Here is a 13,280-nt window from a genome sequence, read left to right as displayed (position 1 = left end):
ATGTTGACATTTATTCTCAGCAGGGAGATTATGAAGAATTTTTTCCTCTTCTTTTTTTCCCCCTTAAATTTTCTTATTTTCAATAATGTGCATTTGTTATATAGGAATGATCAGGAATTATCATTTGGGAAAAACAACAAGTTTGCTTAAAGAAAAGCCATCATCAAAAAGCTTAAAGATACACAATTTTTAAAATTCTTGTTCTCTTTTGCTGAACCAAGAAGGCTCCACAGGGGAGAAGCTTAAGTTATTTACGGAAACTGAGAGTCTGGCTTTGCCGCTTACTGCTCCCCCATGCTCCAGCTTTCCCATCTGTGCAAAGGGTCCATGATACTGGCCTGCGTAGGGCCGTGGTGGGGATTAGCATGGATTAGGGCGTGGGGAAATCCTGGCACATAAATGCCCAAGCAGCTGAGCATGGCGGCACATCTGTAGTCCCAGCCGCTTGGGAGGCTGAGGCAGGAGGGTCACTTGAGACTGTAGTACGCTAGGATCACACCTGGGCATAGCCGCTGCGCTCCAGCTTGACAACATAGGGAGACCTTGTTTCTAAAATACATGCAAACAAACAAAATAGATGCTCAAGGAATCCTTTGCTCTTCCATCCCCTTTCCTTTTAGTTTGGAAATTGAGTTTTACCTGTAAAAAAGAGGTGGTGGTACATTTGAGTAAGGACCACCAGAGACAAGGAACAAAATAAGCGTACTTCTGGCAGAGAGTTTTAGCTCTGAATACACATTTAGTTTGCACGTTGAAAAGACTTTTTTAAAAAACATCTTGAAAGGAGAAACCAATGGAGAAAAAACAGTCCCAGAAGGTCTATGGCGTAATAAATGACCTGGGACTAGCTTCCTGGCTGTGGGCATTTGGCAAGTCACTTGTCTCCTCTGGCTCTCATTTGGCAAATGAAGGGATTGGACTAAGTGTCCTGTTTTAAAAATTGTACCAAGTCTGGAGGCTTGGTGACTAGCAATTTGGATTCTCAGACGCCCTCCTGGGGAGTCTGAATTGACATGACAGTCTTGCAGAGTTCAAGCATAGCGTTGTTTGCTCTGTCTTGGCCAGCCCTGCCCAGGCCAGCAGCCCTTGTTCTCTCCCTTGCTAGTGCACAGGTTCCTAGCCCATTGTTTATTTAGGGATTGCAATTTCCTTACTGGCATGCGCCTCTGCCAGCAAGGTTGCCACTTATAAATGACTGCCAGTCACACTCAAGTACAAACTCCTAGGTTGATTCTGAAGACCAGTTATCATTTCTCCTCACCTTCCTTTCATTTCCAGCTCCTCTGCCACTAAACGTGGTCCATACTCTTTAATCAGTCTGTCTTCTTACACTTCCTTGATTCATACTCCAGGCTCGTTCTCTTAATTCTTTCAACTTGTGTTTATGATATATCAAATGCTGGACACCATACTGAGTGCTCTTGATTTTTGTGTGTATTATTACTTCTGGCTGGAAAGAATTTCACCTTTTCTATGATAATCTTATTTTTCTCCAAACCCCATGTTTGGTTCTTGTGCTTTCTGGAGATTTTTTTGACTGTGCTATGGTGGGCTTACCCATATATCTCTCTGCTTGTAGACTTATAGAATATTATGTCTAAGTATATTTTGGTATTACCTTTCACACTATCACTTGTGCATTATACTTTTCTGTTACAAATAACAGAAATCTTGCTCTTGTATTTTGGTATTCTGGGGAGTGGATGATTCAGAAGTAGGTCTATCTAGCTGTTCAAATGATGTTATAAAGGCCCAGTCATTCATGTAGGTTCTCAATACATGGTAGCAAAGAAGGCCACAGTCAGTAATAGGTCCACATTTTCCCTATCACTTTCCTTGCTCTCAGAAAGGGAGAGAGCTTTTCTACCCCTGTATTTATGTCAGTCCCCTAAAAGAACTCTGATTGGCCTTCTGGGAGTCATAAGGTCAATCCCGGACCAATCACTGTGTTCAGAACCTGCATGGTACTTGCCTCTGGGCAGAGCCACACAATTAAAAACACCACTAAAGCCATACAGGTGTTGAGGAGATGAACTTCTCAAAAGGAAAAGAAACTGAACATATATCTTTTACAAAAAAGTAATAGATACATGCTATGGCGAGAAATGGGAGGGAAGGTAACATTTAATGGACACCTATTCTGTTTCAGCTATTTATTCTGGAAGATTTACATGGTACCACTCATCTAATTCTCATGACAACCTTAGGTCATAGGATTAGTGAGGTTGGGAACATGCTCACAAAGCTAAACAGGTGGAATGAAAATGGAAGCTACTGTCTTTAACTTGTGTACCTAACAGAGTGGGGAATTGGTGGAGACTTATTACATTGTTGTTAGTTTAGGATAATAATGGCAATCCTTTACTCTCTAGAGGTAGGTTCCATGATAGGTACTTTGTGTGCATTGCACATTACTTTCAATTTTCATAACAGGATTGTGAGCATGGTCTTATTTCAGAGAGGCTGAATATCCTGCCCAAAATGTAAAAGCCTGAACCCAGATTTGTATCCAGGTTTATGACTCCCTAAAGGTCAGATTTTTTTACCTTTTCACTCAGTCTGTGTGGATTGTTTTATCTTTAGTAATTTTTGTTAGATTGAATCCTTTAACAACAAGAATGAATTCTTACATGGAGACCAAAACTTCAGAGGTCACACAGGGTCCAACAAGGACCGCTAGCGATAGTCTTCTGCCTGTGGGTCATTAGTAACATGCACAGACAGGACCTCAGGAAGAATACATTTCCAGGGCATGGGCTTCATGAAGAATGAGTCAGAAGTGGCAAATGAGAACAGGAAAAGAAAGACAAAAGCATCCTAATTGCTTTTAATTTCACCTAGCCCAACTTGATGCTGTGCTTGCATATTTTGCCATAAAGCGTTAGACACCATCCGTGCAGACAAACGCAGAAACAGCAAATACACCGTGTCTCCTGTCACCTTCTAATCAGCTCATCATCTTTTATAGCTTGATAAGGCCCGCAAAAGAGTTTGCAATTTTTTGGTATTTGTTTTTCTTCCTCCTGTGTCTTAGGCCTAAGTCGGCTTCTTTCTGGAGTGCCTGACTTGGGCCACATGGCCATGGCTGTCCCCCAGCGAGCCCTTCTGAAGGGAGAGCGGCACTCGGCCTGAGGCCCAGGGCTGCCCAGTTGTGTCTGCAGCTGTGAATAGATGATTTTTAGAAGTTAATCCTTTAAGAGCCTCTGTGGTATCCAGTAATAATAGTTTAGAATTTTATTCTAAATAAAGTGTAATATAATTATGTAGAGATGTTTCCTGAACATTAGATCACGACTTCTTTAAACCAAATTGGCTCTAAGTTTGTTGATCAACGTCCATAGAGTGATACCTGATCACGATGAATTCTATGCTCTGCAAAAAACTGCTTATTTTTTTTTTTTGGCCTGATATTAAAATGAAACCAGTAACCATATTTGAAAGGAAAGCACATTGTGACACTCAGCAATAACATAATTGTTACTTTTTGTGATTAAATCATACTGCTTTTTCTGATGTTCCACCCACTCACCAAGTCAGTGCTCACAGTTCCTAGAGAGGAACTGAAATCTGTTTCTTTCTGTTTAAGGGGAACATAATGTTTGACAAACACAAAAAGAGTAATAATGGCATCCTGACTGGCAAAGATGCTCCAGAAAGTTTACTCTCAGGGTTGCTGTAACTCATGCCAAGTTGGATGGCTCTTGAAAGTAGGTTCATATTTTTCTAAATGTACTTGGCCAGTGAAGCTGCTCTGGTCTCTTCTGCCTTGGTCAGCCTTGTCTCTTGTATCTTCTGGGCACTTGCAGTCATATAGAATACCTGAATCACCTGAGGACGTTGTGAAAATGCAGATTCAGATTCATTAGTTCTGGATTGAGGGCTGAGATTTTACACGTTGAAAATGGGTAAATTTTCAACGTATAAAATAAAATTTTCAATGTGTAAAATGTCAACCAGATTGATGTCAGTGCTGCTGGCCTGTGACCACGCTTTAAGTAGCAAGGATGCAGACTGTACTTTGTATGTGAGAGAGGGATGCCCATGGATCTTGTTGAGATCTACCTGGCATCTCACATGCCTGGCAAAGTGACCGGTACTCAGTAGGTGCCCAATTTATATTTGTTCAATGAATTAATGAGAGAACTCACTGTGTCTAAGTTTACTATCAATCTATAGTATACCTGATCTAGAAAAATCAAGAGATTATTGAGAGAGAGAGAGAGAGAGAGAGAAAGGGTGGTAAGAAATAAGTTTATTTCTGTAAATTTATTTCAGTCTTGTTTCTATAAACTTATTTCAGTATTCCTACCCAACTTTCATCCTCATTGCTATAATCACTGCCCTCATGGACTAGTGCTACTATTGATGGCTGGCTTAAAAATTAGCAGGGTGGGCTCAGTGGGTAAATGGCTCCTAGGGGTTTTCTTCCGGTGGTTTATTTATTAATCAAATACCTATTTTGTATCCTTTGGAAGACAGATGTAAAATAACCTTTATGAATCTTAAAATGAATGGTTATGAATCTTTAAATAGGAGTTATCTATAATTTCTAATTTTTTTATGTTTTTTTTATTTCGGCATATTATGGGGGTACAGATGTTAAGGTTTCAATAAATGCCCATTTCCCGCCATCCCCCCACAAGTCTGAGTCTCCAGCATGACCATACCCAGATGGTGCACATCTCACTCATTATATATGTATATACCCGCCCCCCTCCCCCCTGCCCAATACCCTATTATTGTAGTACCTATGTGACCACTTAGGTGCTGTTCAGTTAATACCAATTTGCTGGTGAGTATATGTGGTGCCTGTTTTTCCATTCTTGGGAAACTTCACTTAATAGTATGGGTTCCAGCTCTAACCAGGAAAATATAAGATGTGCTATGTCACCATTGTTTCTTAGAGCTGAATAGTACTCCATGGTATACATATACGACATTTTATTAATCCATTCTTGGATTGATGGGCACTTGGGCTGTTTCCACAGCCTTGCAATTATGAATTGTGCTGCTATAAACATTCGAGTGCAGGTGTCTCTTTTGTAGAGTGTCATTAGATCTTTTGGGTAGATGCCCAGCAATGGGATTGCTGGATCAAATGATAGATTCACTTGTATCGCTTTAAGGTATCTCCATATTGCTTTCCACAGAGGTTGAATTAATTTGCAGTCCCACCAGCAGTGTAGGAGTATAGAATTTTTTTTTATTTCCATCTTGATTTCTTCATTTATGAAGTAATCATTTAGTAGGAGGTTGTTTAATTTCCACGTTTTTGTGTAGAAATGTGAGTTTCTGTTAGGGTTGATTTATACTTTTATTCCACTGTGATCTGAGAAGGTACATGGTATGATTTCTATTTTTTTAAATTTCTTGAGATTTACTTTGTGTCCTAGGATATAGTCAATCTTAGAGAATGTCCCGTGAGCTGATGAGAAGAACGTGTATTCAGTGGATTTTGGGTAGAATGTCCTGTAGATGTCAGTCAGACCCAGTTCCAAGGTTTTGTTTAAGTCCATTATTTCTTTATTAATTTTCTGTTTGGAGGATCTGTCTTGTGCTGTCAGTGGGGTATTGAAATATCCGGTGATTATGGAGTTGCTATTAATCCACTTGCTTAGATCCAGTAAGGTTTGCTTTATGAAACTGGATGCACCTAAGTTGGGTGCATATATATTTAAAATTGTTATCTCTTCTTGTTGAACTGTGCCCTTCACCATTATATAATGACCCTCTTTGTCTTTCACTACTTTTGTTGGTTTATAAACTAAATCGTCTGAAATTAGAACTGCCATGCCAGCCTTCTTTTGGCTTCCACTTGCCTGGAATACTGATCTCCACCCTTTTACTTTTAGTCTATATGCATCCTTACAGGTTAGATGTGTTTCCTGAAGACAGCATATACTTGGCCTGTATTTTCTTATCCATTCAGCCAGCCTATGTCTCTTGAGTGGAGAGTTTAAGCCATTCACATTTATTGAGAGAACTGATAGGTAAGGTAGATTACTGTTCATCCGTTGGGTTGGATGTTGTTGCTTTGATTTCTCTCTTGAGCCATTGTATTATCTGGCCTTTAATCTTTGGGTTTTGGTTGTTTTTATATTCGTGATTTTTTATTACGGTGTTCCGTGTGTAACACTGTTTTGAGTACTTCTTGTAGGGCTGGTCTTGTCTTGGTGAATTCTCTGAGCCTTTGCTTGTCTGAGAATGTCTTTATTTCTCCTTCATATATGAAGCTTAGTTTTGCAAGGAAAAAGATTCTAGGCTGGGCATTGTTTTGTTTCAGAAGAGTGAGAATGGGGCCCCAGTCTCTCCTTGCTTGTAAAGTCTCATTAGAGAAGTCTAGTGTTATGCCAATTGGCTTTCCCTTGTATGTCACTTGCTTCTTTCATCTTACAGCTCTTAGAAGGGCCTCTTTAGTTGATATTTTGGTCAGTCTGATGACTGCATGTCGTGATGTCTTCCTGTTTGCCTTGAATCTCCCAGGGGTCCTCTGAGCTTCTTGAACTTGTATATTGAGATTTTTAGCAAGGCCTGGGAAATTTTCCTCTATTATATCTTCAAATAGCTTGTCCAACCCTTGGGTATTGTCCTCTACCCTTCTGGTAACCCTATGACCCTCACATTAGGTTTCTTCACATAATCCCACATCTCTTGTAGGCTTTGCTCTTTTCTCTTGTTTCTCTGCTCTATCTCTGTGATGGTTTTATTTAGTTGGAGGGTGTTATCTTCAATCTCTTAGATTCTTTCTTCTGTTTGATCTCCCCTGTTCTTGAGACTTTCCACTGTATTTTGTAGTTCCCTGAATTGATTCTTCAATTCCAGGAGTTCGGTTAAACTTTTCTTCATTGTGTCTATTTCTTTAGTGAACTTTTGTTCTAGGTCCTGGAGGCTTTTTGTGGTTTCTTTGTGCTGGTTATTGAGTTGTTGTTGCAGGTTGGTGAGTGTTCTTATGATCCACATTTGAAATTCCTCTTCTGTCATTTTGGTTGCCTGATTTGGGTTGGTGTCCGTTTCTAGGGGGCTGGTGCTCCTCTTTGTGGGTGTGTTTTCCGTTTGGTTCTTCATATTTCCTGAGTTCCTTCACTGATTTCTTCCCATGTCGATCAGTTGTTTTTTCTTTCCTTTAGGTTTTTGTTTGGGTATTCACATGCCTTGTTTAGTTTCTGAGCCGTTAGGTGGTGTCTGTGGGTGAGATTCAACCACTCCCTGTATAATGAGTCGGTGGGTGCCATTGCAAGGCTGTGCAGGATGCTGTCCCTGTCAGTAGGTGGCGCTTGCTTGGAGGAACAGGCTATGCTGTTGATTTTGTGTCCTGTTATCAGCTCTTGTTCTGGGCAGAGCTGGGTTGGGTAAGCCTGCCCTCAGGCACCACCAATGCCGTTAGCAGGGGTCAAAGTTCTGTTCTCTGCTTCCAGGAAAAGCTGTCAGGGCGGGGCTGGAATGGTCCCACTCAGCCAGAAAGTCTGGGTGTGGGGGTGGGGCTGTCTGAGACCCGCAGTCTGGAGTGGGCCTTGCTTCTTTCCACCCTCCCCAACTCCGCAGGTACTCCTGGGCCTCTGCCAGACCACACGCCACCAGGCCTACCCAGATTGTGATGCCGGCGGGGAGGTTCCCTGCTCGAAACGCTGCCTGGGCTGGGTGCACTGCCTCCCTTTTGTGGGAGGATTGCCCTCTAGGATGCTGATCTGTCCCTGAAGGCACACACACTTCAGTAGACTGTTCATGTATAACCCTTCTGTGCCCTGCGCAATGCTAGACCTCGGTGCACGGGATCTGGTCTGCAGGTCCGACCTCTGGGTCCCAGAGTTCAAACTGTTTCCCCACCTGGGAGAGGAATTCTGGTCCCAATTCACCCACAGGGAGCCCAAGCTGTGTCTGTGTCTCTCAGCCTCTGAGTCTGCACTGTTCTCCTGGGAACACCGTGCCAGCAGCACCTGGGAGGGCTGGCGGGTAGGGAGCTCACAGTCTGAGTTCCCCTTAGTCAGCTGTAGGGTCCCAAACGGGAAGGTCCCGGTTCCTGGAGATGCCTCTGGCTGGTGGCTTTATTGTCTCTCTGGGCAGCCGCAGGTAGGGTCGGCAGAGGGGAGAAGGAGGCAATATGGCGCCTACCGCGCGGCTCGGGTCTGTGCACACGGAGGTTCCCCGAGGGATTGGGGAGTCTGGTGCTTCGTCCGCTACAGGCTCACCGCTAGCTGGTGGCGGCCGTCTCTGGGCTGGTGTCCGCAGGTCTCTCCACCCGCTGGGGAGCCCACCAGCAGTCCCAAATGCAGGGGAGGGGAAAGGTGATTTATCCATCTACCCTTCCCACTGGTCTCCGGGCTGCTCCGGTGGTCTCAGCTTCCAGTTCTCCTCCGCAGCCTCCTCCCGTGGAGTCTCCCGGGGTCTCAGGTACCCCTCCTTCTGGCCCTCGTCTGCTGTATGCTCGCCTTCTTGCTTCTTTTTTCTATTTTCTGCTAGAATCTGTCTTTTCTGCAGAGACACTCTTTCTGGCGGTGTTTCTCGTCCGCCATCTTGATCCTCCTCAATAATTTATAATTTTTACAAGTGTTACTTTATGAATGTGTTTGGAAAGAAATGAGTTGAAAGAGATACTTGATATTTTTTTTCTAACAGAAACGGAAACAAGCATATCTTAGATATTCTCCCCCCAATTTTTTTCAATATTCTTATGGTCCATTACAAAATATAGTATAAAAACAAGACAGTTTCATAGTTTCCTATCTCAAGACTATTTGAAAATGTCACCTGAGACATGAAGTAGTGAGTGCTGGGAGAATTGGAGTCCACACCTGCACTTTCTGTGAGGTAGTCTTAGGTGCTGGGCTGAGAGCAGGTGCTCAGTAAACTACTTTTGAGTGACAGAAGCTGACAAGGTGATCTGGATATTTCAACCCCCACTTATTTTAAATTGGGGGCTAATTGTGGTAACTTTTCCCTTGAAGAATCCAGATCATTGTTTTGACTCTTCAACTTAGTAATATAACCCAGAGCTTAACATGATCATTAAAATCCAATACTTTTTCCAAGAATTGATGTTACAGGTAGTAATACTGGAATAAATAAAATTACATAGAATTAAACTTAATATTAAATAGAATACTTGTGGCAGGACTTCCCAGAGCCATTCATGCTGACATGCATTGAGAATCTCCAACAAGCATTTCTCAGACTTATTTGACCCTGCAACCCCCATTTCGGGGAAGGGAGCATTTGGGTTCTATGGATGGACCTTGGGAAAAGCTACCCTATAGTGTATTTCACTTTCCCTATTTTTAAGTAAGGTCCACAATTATCTGCTTCTAGAGCATATTTATTTGTGAAATATAGAGATGTGTGTTTGGAAGTCACTCCACAAACTGTTTTAAACTATCAGTTATATTAAATACAATAAACATGTAAAAATGTTTAGATGAGGAAAACACCTTGGCGTATAGAGAGTAAAATGTTGCTCTACTTTCTAAAACTATACTTTTCAGGACGTTACAACATATTTCTTCACTTAAGTTTTTTCTCTCTAGTCTAGATCGGTGCTTAGATGTATTGAGCATATGCACCTAGTATCTCACCGTCCTCATATCACCATCAGCCATGTCTCGACTTCATATGGACTTCCATAGTCTTCCTTAAAATGTAAATTTTAATCACTTATCTTAGTTTTAGAGATTTTTGGAAAAGATAAGGATAAAATAGCCCCTCTCTGATTCTTCAAACTGAGGCAGTTGAGAAGCAGTGAACTTCGATTTTCATGCTTATATTTCCTCAGTCTTTCTCAGGCTCAGTATTTTGAATATCTTCATGGGCACAACCAAAAATCATCTAATATATCACTGTATTTTTCATCTCTTCTCCTCTGTGGACCCTAATGATATATTCTGTCTATTTTTCTCTATGCCAATGATTTCAGGGATGAGTTCTATTGCCCTTGAAATTGGACAGAGAAATATATAAGGACAGAACAAATAGATCCTTACTCATTAAAGTGCATCCCACAATACCCATTTTTTTTTCTTTTCTTTTTGTTTTGGAAAACCTGTGGCTAAAGGGAAAAAAAAGGTTGTGAGGAAAAAGAAAGGTGCTGGTTTAAGCAAATAAGTAAAAGTGAAAAATTTGTTCAAATTGTGTTTTACCATTTGGTGAAATTTTGACTTAGGTGTATACAGGTCAAGAAGCTTTGCTGTGTTAAGAAACTTTCTATCCTAACCCAGCTCTGATGTCGCATAGCAGTATGCGATTCTTCAGGGCCTGATGGCAAGTTGCTTGTAACCCTCTGAGAAGCTGGCGGCTGTGATCATTGCTCACTTAAAGCCTCAGCGGTTGACTGAGAGGGAAGCTGAGGGTTTGTAAGGAAACAGATTCTTCTCTTGCCTACATGATTGAGACCTGAAATTCTACCCAGTACTATCAAAAATAAAGGTCGGAGATGTGAAGACTATACAGTGTATTGTAGCACTCACATCATATATACACATATATATACATATTAATATGGTCACTTTAGACTTGGCTCTGAAATTCCAAAAGATTTTATATAGGAAAAACAGGGATGTTGGTCCTTCTCTTTTCAGTTAACTTACAGTTTATGTCAGTAGGGTTTGTGTTCTTACAAGATTCTAACGCTGCTGCTGATCTGACAGGAGGCGGAGCTTATGCGGTGATGGGAGCAATGGGAGCCGCTGTAAATACAGATGAAACTTCTGCCCCGCCCCGCTCACCTCCTGCCGTGTTGCCCAGTTCCTAACAGGCCACAGACTGGGTACAGGTCTGCAGCCAGGGGTTGGGCAACCAGACTTAGAGCACTTTGTTCCTGGTACAGAATAGAGCTCAAACAGTGGTTGTTGCTGCTGCTCTTTTTAACATAATGACAATGTTAATGATAATAATGATTATTCTGTTGCCACATGAGATATACCATTGAGAATGTAATATAGAAAATGAAATAGATGACAGCCACAAAGTTAGGACAGACATAGTTGTTGCAAGGTTTTCTTTTGAATGAGTTAGTTATAAATAGAATAGCCCATTCATTATCTTTTCTTTTGGAATTCTAAAAAAAGCCTGGTAAAAATATAAAAAGAATTGGTGGCTTGTTTTTCATTAACATTTAGTTATAAATTTAATAAAGCTGCTTTAATCTGTACAATAAAATGACAGGTAGGACCGGGTGCGGTGGCTCACGCCTGTAATCCTAGCACTCTGGGAGGCCGAGGTGGGCGGATTGCTCAAGGTCAGCAGTTCGAAACCATCCTGAGCAAGAGTGAGACCCTGTCTCTACTATAAATAAAAAGAAATTAATTGGCCAACTAATATATATATAGAAAAAATTAGCCGGCCCTGGTGGTGCATGCTTGTAGTCCCAGCTACTTGGGAGGCAGAGGCAGGAGGATTGTTTGAGCCCAGGAGTTTGAGGTTGCTGTGAGGTTGCACTCATTCTAGCCTGGGCAACAGAGTGAGACTCTGTCTCAAAAAAAAAAAAAAAAAAAAAAAATGACAGGTAGATGTGACAGTGAGAAAACTTGAGCCAAACTTTCACTGTGTTTCATTCTAAAGACTGATATGAGTCTAATACTTACGGTAGGGGAGTAAGGTGGGTGTTTTTTTTTTTTTTTTTTTTTTTGTCGTTGTTCTTTGTTTTGGTTCCCCTTTAAGAGCTCTTTCTTCCCTGCTTTCTAATGCACTGTTTCTTATTATGCTCTATCTTGTGTATAGAGTTTTTCACTGGTTGTTCTTTTCCCAACTAATTCCATATCTGAGTGTACTATTTCTAGTTTTTTGGTTCTGTAAATCAATAGGTTAGAAATGCCCTGCATGGTATTCATGTTTTTTGTCACGTAGGGACCTGCCTGCTTGCCAAATAAATGATGACATTGTGATATATATTTCTAGTTGTTATAAATTTTCAATATTTAGTGTATCAGTCATACTAAATCAAGATTCAGTTATTTAATTTCACTTATGTCTGTATTTTAGATAAGAATTCTTTTTCCCTTTAGTAGATTTGAATTTCCTTCTCTCTGAGTCAAATTCCAAGCATGCCTTATAAAATCAGCCATAGAATATATACATGAACAAACCATTTTTGTGTTTACAAGTAGACTCCAAAATATACACTTCTAAACTATATCCCAAATTAGAGTCTGTCCACTTAGGTGGTGTTTTGTTTTTTTAACACTTTAGATTACTTTTATCACTGTTGCTTTGGTAATTTGATTCCTAGATATCATGCAAACATATCTAGGTCATTCTGTATTATTTGGACACATGATCTTGATTGGGAGTTTAAACAACAATATCCTAAAAGATCCTCAGAAGTAAAAAAAAAAAATGTATTCTGAATTCAGGGCTATATCTACCCTATAGTTAATAACGTACTACAGCACTACCAAATTATTCTTAAATTCTGTTTTGGAGATTCTTAAAAAACAATTTTTATTCTTTCTTTTCCTTTTTCTTTTTTTACCATCAGGACACAAAAATTGCTTCATTGGAGCGAAACATAAGGGATCTTGAGGATGAGATCCAGATGTTAAAGGCCAATGGTGTGCTGAACACTGAGGACCGTGAAGAAGAGATCAAACAAATTGAGGTTTACAAAAGTCACTCCAAGTTTATGAAGACCAAGGTACGGTCCAGGGTTATAAACTTTTATATTCCTGGTGTAACTAGAAAGTTATAGTTTACATACATACTTTTTCCAAATATCCACATAGTCTGCTTTATATGATATCATTAAATATATGGACGATAAAGAAGAATGCAGAAGATTTTTAGTTCAGAAATATAGATTCCAAAAAGCAATTAGGGAAAACCTTTGGTGGAATTTCTACTTACTGTGAGGTTCAGGCTTTTCTAATGAATTCCTTTGTTATTCCTCTTTCTTGAGAATTAACGTATTAGTCTTCTTTCTTCCAAATTTCTACCATTACTAAAAATCTGCTTTTTGGTGTTTTTTGTTTTGCTTTGTTTTTTTGCTATTATTGCTCATTCCTAGCAGGTGATTGTCTCAAAAGATGTTGCTCTTATAAGCCAATTTAACTCATTTAAATATTATTGGGATATTTTGGTTTTAGCATAGGGTTTAAGACATAAGTGGTCTTGAGTCCCAGTGCTGCCATTTACTTAAATTATTCAATAGCTCTAAACCTCAGTTTCTTCATCTGAGGAATAGGGATAAGAAAAGTACCTACATCATTGGGTTGTTTTGATGATTCAAAGAGATTATTCATTTGAAGCTCTTAGTCCCTTGTCTTATCTCAAGAAAGCATTTGACAAATGTCAGGCAT

General features: G+C 40.4%; 1 protein-coding gene across 10 annotated transcripts in view; it reads left to right on the top strand.

Moving 5' to 3' along the window:
* ERC2 (ELKS/RAB6-interacting/CAST family member 2) overlaps positions 1–13,280 on the top strand; it is a 982,890-nt gene that overhangs the window by 335,137 nt on the left and 634,473 nt on the right. For all 10 annotated transcript variants that reach the window (XR_012922097.1, XR_012922096.1, XM_076008685.1 and 7 more), the window contains one exon: positions 12,464–12,619. Coding sequence is in view for 8 of the 10 variants with exons in the window: in XM_076008685.1 (XP_075864800.1) it covers positions 12,464–12,619 (156 nt within the window). In the remaining 2 variants the exon portion in view is untranslated. The remainder of the gene's footprint in view (positions 1–12,463; positions 12,620–13,280) is intronic.

The sequence above is a fragment of the Microcebus murinus genome, chromosome 1 (assembly GCF_040939455.1).
Source record: "Microcebus murinus isolate Inina chromosome 1, M.murinus_Inina_mat1.0, whole genome shotgun sequence".
Classification (NCBI taxonomy): Eukaryota; Metazoa; Chordata; class Mammalia; order Primates; family Cheirogaleidae; genus Microcebus; species Microcebus murinus.
This window is presented reverse-complemented; position numbering and strand designations above follow the sequence as displayed.